Genomic DNA, 12,920 nt, shown 5'->3' on the forward strand with positions numbered 1-12,920 from the left:
GTGTGACCCCTTTATAACACGTGCTGTTGATGTGTGCCTGTGTGGCTGGGTTTAGTCGTGTTTCTCCGAGATTCCTTTTCTGTCCCCCTGAATCGCATCCCAGTGGATAGAGCTGTAATCCCAGACATGTGGGCCCAGGTCTGCTTTATGCTCCTGTCTCTGATTCCCACAGCCTTTACGGGAACCCCATTACTGAAACATTGCTGATGGAAGTGATGTGGGGAAAAGACTGATTTGTGGCCAGCCTATAAAGCACCTGCATTTTTTTCCCTTCTCCTTGAAAAGAATCTACTTCTATTGTTGAATAAATTAAGTATGAAATGTACCGGTTGAGATTTATCGTGGTACCCAGACCTCTGCGGAGTAGAGATCTTGATCTCATTGACCCTGCAGTGGATTCTAGGTGATGCACGGAGGAAAGCCAACCTCTTTGCCCTCAGACGTGTTTACGTAACATGCATGCTGGGGAGATCTGGGCCCATTTAGTTTCCCAGTGCCGCCCCTTGTCAGGAAGACCTTCTGGAGCTTGTTGGCTGGCCTTGACCCCAGAGATTTGTGGGAGACACAGCGTGCCCAGGAAGACTCTGAAAGCGAACCTTTAAATCAGCAGCAAAAGGAGAGGGACAGATCAATAGGGAGGCTCTGTTTATTTCTCTTTCTTCTCTCCAGGCAGAATCCCCAGACGTAACAATGGGATCTGTCTAGTCTAAGCCAGACTGATACTATGAAGGGTTATTTGACAAAGATATTTTGATCCACACAGAAAGAGCTTAATTTACATCTGTGTATGTTCACCTCTTGGGCAGACTTTTAGAAAAAGGAAAATTAACTTCAGCAAGCTCCTCGTGCTCCGTTGCTTTTATTAATTTCACCGTTGGCATAAATTTTTGTAGCCTTGACAAATGTTGCCTTATCCTGGGTTTTATTAGGAAGAGAAAGTGCAGGCTCTTACTTAGGGAGTCTTACTGTTTTTCAAAGATTTAACTGGTTCTGTTATCTTCATGGGCTGACAGAAAGTTATAAATAAGGAACTTCAGATTTCTGAGACTGTTGGTATCTTACTGTCAGTTGATGGGTATTTTTTTCCCTAAAAAGGAACCAATGAAGCATGTTCATAAATTTCAGATACGGTCATTTCAGAGCAATGTCTATATCCAGATCCAAGGTATCTAGACAAGAAGTCTTCACAGCAATGCTGTGTGCTTCTTGTAACGTTCTTTGTTGATGAGTGTTTATCAACTTAGAATGAATCAGAACGAGAGCAAGCAAAACCACTAGATAGAATCATTTAATAGAAAAGTGAAAACATAGAAGCCTCTGCTTGTAACTGTTGATGCTACAGAGAGGTGGTCAACTTGCCACCACCCAGGAAATTCAGACTTCTTCAGCAAACTTCAAATAGGACGCTGAAACGAGGCATGAAAAATGATCAGACCCGTTTACATTTGCTGAAAATGAACTTATTTCTTTTGCTAAAAACCAGTCTTTACACCCAGTGTGAGGTGATACAGAATTCAAGAGTGTATCTCAAAGTTTCCCATTTTTGTCAGCAGTTAATCCCAACCAGCTTTTCTAGGGGTCCTGTTTTGCATCGTGTAAGTAACACGGTGGAGAAAGGGATTACAAACTTGACTGATAAATGAATTTACTTCCACTTCATTCAAACTGTGATTCCCGGGACACAATTTCATCTCCTGCTAGGAGTTTATATACTGTCAGGATCCCATTTCCTGTGTGAGAGGTGACTCCCACGCCTCTCCAGCCTGGGTCCCTGTGGGCTTCATGCCTCAGGTCTGCCTTTGAGCGTCCCTGCCTGGGCGGCATCTTCACTGTCACAGACACGGAAGTGAACTAGACTAGACTCCCCGGCCACCTCCCAAACACACTCTCCCTCACAGCTTGCTCCAGAAAAGTAAATGAGTAAGTAAAACTGATTTTCCCATACTTGTCCCACTTTTCAACTTATGGTAAAATCAGAAACCCAGTTGATTGTCAGATATGAGCTACCCTCTCCCCTGGCTACCCCTGGAACCCAGGTACACCCCTTCACCTCCCAGCACCCGCGTTCATCACAGCCTCAGTCTCTGGGCCCCTTCAGCAGCCTCCTCACCCTGGCTGATGGGCTAAATACAGGTTATCAGCGAACGGGTGAGACAGACCTTTGCTTAAAGGCATGCTAGCTTGCTCCATTCCACGCATCATCTTGTTTCTGTGATAGCACTGTCTGAAATTAGATGTGAGTGTTCTGACTTGACTTGTGAGCGGTGGTCCTGAAACAGGGGCAGGAGTGCCTGTTTTCTTTTAACTATTTTTCCCTCCCAGCTTGCCTCCCTTGGTAGAAGAAGAAACTCTGCTTTCTCTTTGAAATGTCAGATCTTCTAGATCGTTTTAACACGTGTTCCTCATGGGCCTTGCAGATGAGCACGCACACCTCGGGGCGGGTGACTGGGGCTCGATTTTTATTTTGGGCTCACACCACTTTTTAAAATATATTCAGCTGGGGCTGTCCTTTCCTTTTAACCAGATAAAAACTAGTCTCTCTCCAGGAATAGAAAGTCCTTTATTATTATTATTTTTTAATTGGCGCTCACAGACTCAACACTATGATGAAGAATTTCTAGTCCTGAAGAGCGATCAAAACCACAGACTTAGCTGAACGTTACATCCCTCGTGCCTCAGCCACACAGGGGACACCGTCCCGTATTCCTCCTGTTCTTGTGCTGAGTACCCCTCTCCTTCCGTCCTCACTTGCCCTTCACCCCTGGCTGCCGGCGCCCAGAGAGGGGCTTAGATGGGGCAGACAGAAGGATGTTGGTCCTCAGCCCCGGCGACCCCTGCGCCTTCTTTATCCAGATGGAGGAAGCCAACTGCCTTACTGTCATTCAGGCAGTTGAACTCTGAGATGGTGGACGGAGCTGTTCCCCTGGAGCTGTCTCACCTTTGGACTTCAGTTTCCTAAGAGATTAGCCAAGCGTGAATTTGGTAGTGTGCAGCTCAGAAGAAAATGCGTGTGGTTTGGCATTTTGTAGCTTTTCTTTGTGGACCCAGGAGACTAGGCTGTGACTCACAGCCATGGTGAAAGTTTTATACCCCTGTTTTCATATACAGATAGCACAATTTATCTTTGAATCATATTTACTGCAGTACCAGTAAGTACTTCCAAAAAAGCCGCGCACTGCCAGCGCCCCTGGTTCACTCCGTGCTCGTGCGGCGCCCACACTCAAGCCTTTGGATGAGTATTGCTCACTGCTGAAATATGAGAAGAATGCGAAATTTCCTTGGGAGCCACTTTATTGCACAGAATCATTCCAAAGGAAGGCTCTGAATACACGACAATTTCCTTAAAGATTTGGACGGGGCTGTCTGCATGTAGATGTCTCCGTTACGTGCATGAGAGACTCATGAATCCTACCAGCCAGTCCTTAAGAGGGGAAAAAAGAGCAGAATCTGAGTTTCAGTTATACAAAGACAGAGAGGGAAAAAGAGCGTCTATCCTGGTCTCTGTCTTTTGTAACTTTCGTGTTTTTTTCTCCTTTCATCGCGCACATAATAAAGCAGCAGGGAAAGGAGGGGTGAGGCTGGGGGCCGAGCGGCTGTCCTGAGTGACCTAGAAAGGTCCCTGCCTGAGTCCTGCTCCCTGCCGGTCCAGCTCTGTCCCTCCCCGGGGGCGCAGCCGAGATAGGACAGGCTTCGTCTGTCCCCCACGGACCCGCAGAGCTAAGGGGACTCCCCGGGACAGCTGAGCTTTCCCTCGGGGTTTTCCCTTTCGTACGAAGCCCCCCGTCCATTTAGCTAGGCTCTGAGACACAGCGCCCCTTGAGCTCTCCAGAACCCTGTTGGGGTGGCCTTGTCCCACCAGGGTTTGCAGCGCTGTGGTTTCTAGGCGGTGTTACAGCCTCCTGTGCCTCCTGGAGGCCACCGGTCCCGGGGGGCCTGGGGCCCGAGGTTGGATGGCTGTGAGGGTGATGTGCTCGCTCTTCCAGCGGGACTGGCTTTCCTTGGAAGCAGTTTCTTCGTAAAGTAATAAGTGAATTTTGACTGGTATGATTACAGGTCCGGGAGGAGGGTCTCCTTCTCAGATGGCAGCTCACTTAGCAGCCTCAAAATAGAGGGTGCAGGTCATGCCATGAGTCCTTCTCAAGTCAGTAGTGCAAAAATACTCTGAAAGAAGGCTGAGAGGAAAGGACAGGTGAGCATTAAAAGCAGGAATGGGGGATACCGATTAGAAGATGTTAGGGACTGTCGAAACTAGGTGCTAGCATACCTTGTTCACTTACCTTCAAAATCACCGAGAGGAGACAGAGGAGAGAGGCAGAGAGAGAGGTTGACGCTACCACCCGTGCTCTGCGGGTGAGAAGTCAGGAGAGCTCGATATTGTGTGTGGTCACCGCCAGGCCCGGGGACTTGCTGAAACCGCCCCCCAGCAGGCAGGCCACCGTGCGAGGCTGGTGCTCCTCCCGGCACAGCGCGACGCCTCCCAGAGCTGGGCCTGGAGAGCAGACAGCAGTGGCAGCTGGAGCGGCTGGAAAGGGCTGTACGAGAAAGAAAGGCGTGAGTGACGTGGAGGGTGGGGTCCGGGGGGGGGCGAGTGACGTGGAGGCTGGGGTTCGGGAGCACAGTGGGAGGAGGGGAGAAGGAGAGCATCGTGGGAGCACCTGGAAATCTGCCGCAAGTCAGAGGGTCTCTCGGGCGAGGAGGACGTCCTTCCGAGCACGGGGAGGACTTCCCAGGGATTCGACACGCACTATCATCTAGTTAGGCATTTGGTTTTCTGTTCCTGTCTTTTCTCTACATTAAATTCTCATGTTAACTTAGGGCAAAAAGAAATTGTGTGAGTTATCACAGTCCGGACTATTATTATTTTTCCAGCCGTGGCCAGCTCACTGGCTATAATTTTTTTAAATGAAAACAAAAACCAAGCCTTGTACTTACATGTATTAAAACTAGTTTTCCTTGTAGGATGTGCGATTTTGAAATGCTCGGGCACAGCTCAGGCATGTGCTACATTCTGAATCGTGTTGTGCCACCACCTCTCTGCTGTGCGGGGTGGGGGGTGATGTCCGGGGGGACAGGACTCTCGCCCCTGTGCACAGGTAACGGGCTGCAGGTCCCCTCTCCCCACACCCGGTGGGTGGAGGCCACTTAGGAAGCAGGAAAAACTTCAGCCCCCTTCTTCCTGCTCACCCAGCGGCTGGGGAAGTGTGACCGGGGCCCAGAGGGGCCCAGAGCTCGCACACACCCAGCAGCGACGACACCCCTCTTCTTTCATGGCAGAGGAGGCTGAGCAGGGAGCTGGCTTCTCCCGCTTGGCAGTGCCGAGGCCGTGCCTCCTTCTGCTGCTGGGTGGTGTCAGAGGAAGGACGTCCGCTAACACGGAAGGTCTAGTTGGAAATCTCAACACTGCCCCCTCAGCTGACAGAGCAGCCTAGCAGGAAATGAGCAGAGGTGAGAGGTGCAGAAGGAGCCGCAGCACCGCCAGCCAGGGCTCTGCTCATCGACAGACACGCGAACCCTCCACGGCAGAGCACGCGTTCTCTGCAGGCACGTGCGTCAGGACCACATTCTGGACCGCAGACCAAAGCTCAAGTTCAGAAGGATGGAGATCGTGCGGACTGGGGCGTCCCTACCACAGTGGAGTCGAACTAGAAATCAAGAACAGGAAGATCTCCAAATGCTTGGACACTAAATAGTGCCCTTCGAAATAACCCGCAGATCAGAAAGGCGGCCTCAAAGCATATGCTGAACTGCATGAGAATGAAAATAGAACATATTAGACTCGCGAGGCAGACCTGAAACAGGGCCAAGAGGAGAATTCATAGCGCTAAGTGCACCTATTAGGAAAGAGGAAAGTCTCGAGTCAGGATCTGAGCTCCCACGTCAACAGCCTAGAAAATGGAAAGAAAAATAAGCGCAGAGCAAGCAAGCACAGGGCCGCGGCCGGGAGCCAAGTGAGTGCGTCTGAGAGCTGGTTCTTTAAAAATAACCATAGAATGACAGACCTCTAGTAGGAATGACAAAGGAAGCAGAGAAGAAACACAAATCCTTACCATCAGGAATAAAGCAGGAAAAGTCACCCCGAAGCCCACAGTCCACGGAAATGTCAAGAGGCAGTGAATCCTACGAACCGCTGTCGCGGGGAAATTTGACAACGTGGGTGAAATGGCCCAGTTCCTCAGAAAACCCAAGCTGTGCCGTTTCACCAGACATGGAGCAGAGTCCTGAGTCTTCACTGCATGAACGCCGAGATCCTGGTTGTGATGGTTTTGTAGGGTGTTGCCGTGGGAGGGAATTGGGTGAGGGGTCCACAGCATCCATCTGCGTTATTTCTTAGAACTGCAAGTGAATCTGCAATTAACTTAAGATTAAAAGTTTAGGTGTTTCAAGGGGGGTGGGAGCAGGTCATATGCAGACATAGTAAGTAGGCAGGAGTGGGTCTCATTTATTCAGACGTCCACAGTGCCCTTGACAAGGTCAATACCAAACCTTATTGGATTGGGGGCATTATCATGGTTAAAAGACTAGCTTTGAAATCAGGTTGTATTGTATTCTTAAAATGAAAAAAAAAAAAACCCATCTCATATACACACACACGTATGTGTGCTGTGTGCCTGTCTTTCTCTCTTCATCCACGGGAACGTCCTAGCTCAGTAGTAACTGTGCACCACTGCGCCTCTAATTTCAGTTTTCCCGTAGAATGGGAAGGGGCTCCTTGATTCCAGATTTGGGGCCACAGTGAAAAACACATGATTTGGAACCATGTGTTAACATTCCGCTAATTCCAAGTTTATGTAACACATCCTGAGTCATTTGTGTTATTGTATTAACTCTGGTAAAAGAACGCAGCTATTTTGGGTAGTGTCTCATACTTCTGTTGAGCTGTCATCTCAAATCCCGTCCCTGTTGTGGTCATCTGTATCTCAGGAATAGGGTCAGAAGCTCTTCAACGCCGAACGCCTTTGCAGGATATTAGTTGAACACATCCTCAAAGACTCAAAGAGCTAAAGCCGTTTTCCCACTATCACAAAAGAAATTAAGCTTCAAGATTCATTAATTTTATACAAAATAAATGTTTTGCTAAATTCTGTGCTTCCTACAAGCATCAAATAGCTCTCTAGCGTTTGCACTTGTGTTAAATGTCTTCTAGGTAACTTGGCCAGTTGGATTCTCCAGCTGGGAAGTTTTGAACTTTAGGTTTTTGTTTTGTTTTGTTTTGTTTAACATTTTTTATTGATTTATAATCATTTTACAATGTGTCAAATTCCAGTGTAGAGCACAATTTTTCAGTTACACATGAACATATATATATATTCATTGTCACATTTTTTTCTCTGTGAGCTACCATAAGATCTTGTGTATATTTCCCTGTGCTACACAGTATAATCTTGTTTATCTATTCTACAATTTGGAAATCCCAGTCTATCTCTTCCACCACGAACTTGTGGTTGCCAAGGGGGCAGGGGGTGGGAAGAGATAGATTGAACTTTAGTTTTAATGGGAGACCTTTAGCTTTTGCTCCAAGTATCCGAATACAACCAGGGTACCATTCGGGAGAATTTCCCAGAGCACAGGCTTGTGATAATGAAATCTCATCAGCCTAATCTTAAGTAAAAGGGGCAGTCTTAAGCTATATGCAGTCACAGTATAACAAAACCTTTTTGTTCACTTCCCTACAAAGTTATTGAATCTGCCCAGTGCGGGGGTCGTTTTGCTAGTAGCTGCAGAGACAGGGCTGAGCAATCCATAGTCACTGCCCTCAAGGTTCAGGGGGAGTTTTACTGCAGGAGCCAGGAAGCGCCATCACTAAACAAGGCCACAGCAGCACAGACAGCAAGGGGTGTATTCAGAGAAAAGCAGGTAGTTCGTGTGTGTGTGTGTGCGTGTGTGTGCGTGTGTGTGTGTGTGTGTGTGTGCGTCTGTGTGTGTGTGTGTGTGTGTGTGTGTTTAATTCCGAATCATCAGACTCCTATGAAAAGAGCAGGCTAGCACCATAGACTGGGACCATACCAAGGAGGACCCCACACTGCAGGATGAGCTCTGGGACTTTAAATAACCTGCCAAAGTCCACAAAGATCCCACAGTGGCTTTGACGGGTGTCTGTGGTGTCACTGGGCACTGCTGTCTCTAATATAGGAAGGCATGGAGAAGCCAAACCCTGGTTCCAGCACTGGGGCCAGATAACCCCTCCCAGTGGAGCTGTCCAGTGCACTGTAGGGAGCCCACCAGCATCCGTGTCCGCCCGGCCCCTCAACTGCGACAAACACAAAAATCCCCAGACACTGGCACATGTCACCGTCACCCTAATTGAGAACAGCGGCTCTAGATGATATATAATTGCTTATATTCAACAATGTATAATATGTAACATGATCTACAGCTCACGTTTTAATGTTGGTCACCCACGTTCTGGCACAAGAGCAAACTGGGTGACTCGATAATGATTAGAAGTGTCTGAAAGTTGTCCAGCTGTTGGGCACTGATGCGGGGCTTCACCAGTCTTCAGATCCAAATTCAAATTGGAAAATATGGGAACCTGCAGGTTGTCTTGTGATTTCCGCGCCATTTAGGCTCTTGTGACAGCAAAGAATAAAATCCCAGTGAAGCTTTATTGTGATGACTAGGGTTTGAAAGCCTTTTAAGAACCAAGGCTCACATGGGCACTCAGCCTCTTCCTCATGGATCCTCTGTCTAGTTCCCTCCTACTGTCCTATGGACAGCAGGGCTGGGCTCTCTAGTTAAAATTTCCAAAGAAATGAGGTGACTATCACTTCCATTGGTCCAACCACCCACACTCCCCCACGGCTGACGCAGCAGGAAGAGGCATCGTTGGTCAGCTGCCCTCTGGGGCTCAGTCCTGGTCCACGCAGAGTAGAGGACAGCCTGTGACACCCGACCCTGGTGCCAAGGGGCCCCAAAGCGGTTCCCCAAGAAGCAGCAGCGGCTGTTGAAACCGATAAGCCTCCTGGCTGATGCAGCCTCGGGGACCACATTGGGAGTTCACACTGAGCCAAGACTGAGAGGCGGTAAAACCATGGCTGTGTACAAAACTCAGATCCCCAGGCCAGACAGTAAAGTCGTTTAAATCTATTCCTAAGTAAACTGTGGTGAAGAAAACTGCCCTTTGAATAATCCCACATTCATTGTTTCCTGAGTCTTCTTCATTTTAAAGACTTCAGATTTATTGCTTGAAGGATCCAAGGGAACCCTTTTGATAGAGACTGTTCTGCTTCTCAGGCTGATGTCTCGCTTCCTTCCCAAGGCAAGGAAGTCTTTCTCCTTGGTCTTTCTCCTTGGTTTAGAGAGTTTTCTGAGCAGGTGAGCGTTTTTAAAAATTAAGGGAACGCAACGGATGTGAGTCCCACCACCTCCTAAACTTCCGATGGGAGGAGGGCTTTGCCAGGCAGAACAGGACAGGTGTCCCTCGTTCGCGTGCAGACCGCGAGCTGGGGATGCGAGCTTTGCACTTGCCGGGAGCGAGAACTCTGAGACCTGAAGATGCTGCTTTTGTGAATAATTTAAAACTGCTGCCGAGTCAAGCTATTCTTTAAAGGAAATTACTTCCGTGGTCACGTTTAACCACTAGTAATTACGCTGTTTTCTTCTATTACAGGTAACGTATGAAACTGTTGGAGCAACTGAAAAAAATAAAGATTCCCTTTCACAGAATCTTCTATTTGTGATGAAAAGTAAGTCCGCCCCCTGCCGCTGCCCACTGTGGTTCAGATGCCACCTGTTCCCTTTTTCTCTGTCTCTGAACAGTGTCCTATAAAACATGCTGCCAGCCAAGGGGTAAATGAAATATCTTTTGCATTCTAATGCCCAGAATAATAAGGAATGGCTCTGGCCGCACTACACATTGGGTACAATTTAATTTGGAGCCTAGTAGAAAGCATAATTTAACTAAGCTTTTAGCAGATAGAAATATAAAATACCTTCCCCACTGTAGCAGTATGAATATTAAAAAGCTCTTCCGTGGAGACTGATGAAGACGAATAGGGCTTCCCAGTTTATTTAGGCCACAGCAGGGTGAATTCCACGACTTAAGATGACTCCGGAGCACACCTAAGGGTGGTATTTTATTCTATGTACTTCCAGTTGCAAAGAACTAACGCTCCCAAAATAGAACGAGCATAAAACTTTATATATACATACAGACCTGCATGCACGTGTGTGTCAGTATAGATTTAGAGGCGCCATCCACTTAGTGAAGCCTGGCACTTCAGGTACCTCTGTCTCTGATTCTGTGCTGCACGTAAAGCTGCGTGCTCTACTTACATGCCGTATAATTAATAGATGTATATATGATTCTAGCTCTTTAGTCATTATTTCCTTAATAACTGTTCTTCAGTGACTCACATTTTCCTAATAATGAATTGAATTTCCTCTTCAGTGAATTAAAATGTATCGTCTTTTGTGCTTTACATTGCTTTACATGAGATGGAGTCATTTATCTTTTCTGGGGAAGGAAGCAGATGATAGGCTGTCATGAAATAGTTGGATGCCTTTGAGCTGGAAATAAGAGCTCCATATCAATTCTGGCTGGAGGAGCACATTTACCTTAAATCAGATGGCAGAGTTGCGACATATTGGTCCTCACGGGGAGTTGCGCGGCTTGCCTCTCAGAACGGATGGTTATTGAGTTCTCTGACGGGCAGAGACTAATGATGAAAGCTCGGACTGAGCATAAACCCACGTGAGAGAAAGAACTGAGATAATTCATCCTATCGATTATCACTGGAAACACCTTCCTTCCAGTTTTTAAATATTTGGACTTTCATTTATAACAGACTTCCGTTTAATCCATATATTCTGTGAAGACCTAACATACAGGGTGTTTTCAAAGTTGGAGCAGTGCCTCCTTTGTTCTTGTGTCTCATGGTGGCAGAATACATGTTTAGGATGAAAGCATGGTGGCTAGTGTTGGTGCAACTCTGCATGTGTTCATGGAGTTCCTGTATTTTGAAGGCATTCTTTTTGTGTATACTTGACAGCAAGCACCGAGAGAGAACAGGTAGATCTTGTTTTATTCGAAATACTTTAGACCATAGGTACCTCTGAGCAAGAGGACAAAGTTTACAATGTGTCCTTTTATGTCCTTACAAGAGGGAGCAAGCTTTTTCTGCAAAGGACTAGAGAATAAATAGTTTAGGCTTTGTGAGCCGTAACGTCTCTGTTGCAAGTACTCAACTCTGCTGTTACAATAAGGAAGCAGCCGCAGACAATACAAATGGATGTGGCTGGGTTCCAATAAAGCTTTACTGACAAAAACAGGCAGTGGGCTAGATTTGGCCCACAGGTCAGAGTGGCTCACCCCTTCCATCATATAAGCCAAAGATGCCTGGTTGTGATAGTATTTTATGAATCTGTGGAATGTTTTGACACTACCAATAGTTATTAAAAGCAAGTGTAATTTGCAGATAATAATAATAATGATTTGTTTCCAGGCACTTTGCTAAGCCCTTTGCTTATGGCATGTGATTTAATTTCATATTATCGGGAGGCTCCGAGCTGAGGAAGGAGACAGGGTCTGCTGTAGGGTCCGGACTAACAGACGTGTGTCTTGTGAGACACCTGACCAGGGAAGACAGGGCGCCGGGCGGCTCAGCTCACACAGAAACATAGCGAGTGCCCTCGTCTGTGCCTGAGACAGAAATGAAGTCCACTTGACTCAGAAAAAGGCAGAAAGAGTTAAAACCCAGACTCTTCAGTCTGCTTATAAGTAGAGGAAAGTTTACGATTTACCATTAATGATGATGTTAACGATTTTGAGCGTCTCTGCGTGCCTGCTCATAGACTTGGGCACCTACGTTAGCGTATCTCATTTACGGACAGAAAGATGCCCAGTGCTGTGTGCATGGGCCCCAGAGAGGGGTGCTTCCCATGCCAGTGTATGCTTAGAGGAACATGAAGGGAGGTGCCAGCCGCCGGTGACTCCCAGACGCAGGGAAGGAGGCTAGAGCCATGCCTTCAGCAGGGGCTTCTTATCAGGTTCTGCGATCAGGGGCAACACGGTGGCCAAATTTCTTTTTTTTTTCTTCATTAAAAAAAATTTTTTTTTTACCTGAATTATTTCATTTATTTGTCATAATATCCTTTATGTGATATTCTTTAAAATTTTATTTTATTGAGTTATAGTCAGTTTACAACGCTGTGTCAATTTCCAGTGTAGAGCACAATTTTTCGAATTTCTCTTTTTATGTCCTGAGGAACCTGCTCCCACCTCCCACTTGCTCAGCTTGTGGGCGGGGCTCGGGTGCTAGGGTCGCAGCTCGGGTGCTAGGGTCGCAGCATGCTGGCTTCTCCCTGGCAGTGGGTGGACGCTGGTCCTACTTGGCCCTCATGCACGTGGTTCAGAGAAAGGACAGAAACTGGTCAGTTATGTGTTTTGGGTCATAGTTATGTCTAATGTTTCTAGATCTAGTAAAGGCTTTTTTCACAATTATGGGAATCCCCTGTTACATCATTTATCTGTGGTTCTATCCATCTATAGACTGGCTATAAATAAAAATAACATTTTTATATCTGAAACATGCTGTACACCAGAACTTGATACACCGTAACTGACTATACTTCAATAAAATATATATAAAGAACATTTTAATTTGGTTAAAGGGGCCATGGTATTATCTGTTTATTGTTTAACTGTTTATTTTGAAATGATTTCAAACTTCAAGTTATAAAGTTAGTACAGAGAGCTCCCACATGCCCTCCCCCAGATTTCTTCCGTGTCCTTTCCTGTTTTCTCTTGCTCCTTTTCTCTCTTCCTCTCTTTTTCCTCCTCTGTACGTGTTTGTGTGCGTGTGTGCTTGCGTGTATGTACGTACATTTCTGAACCACGGGAGAGTGACCGAATGTGCCTTATGCCTCAGTACTTCCATGCATGCCCTGAGACCGGGGACGTCCCCCCACACAACCTCAGTGAG

At 46.9% G+C, this 12,920-nt stretch overlaps 1 protein-coding gene across 1 annotated transcript in view; it reads left to right on the plus strand.

Moving 5' to 3' along the window:
- MYO16 (myosin XVI) overlaps positions 1–12,920 on the plus strand; it is a 437,386-nt gene that overhangs the window by 301,612 nt on the left and 122,854 nt on the right. The window contains exon 24 of the mRNA XM_074378522.1: positions 9,608–9,683. Coding sequence (XP_074234623.1) covers positions 9,608–9,683 — 76 coding nt within the window. The remainder of the gene's footprint in view (positions 1–9,607; positions 9,684–12,920) is intronic.

The sequence above is a fragment of the Camelus bactrianus genome, chromosome 14 (genome assembly GCF_048773025.1).
Source record: "Camelus bactrianus isolate YW-2024 breed Bactrian camel chromosome 14, ASM4877302v1, whole genome shotgun sequence".
Taxonomy (NCBI): Eukaryota; Metazoa; Chordata; class Mammalia; order Artiodactyla; family Camelidae; genus Camelus; species Camelus bactrianus.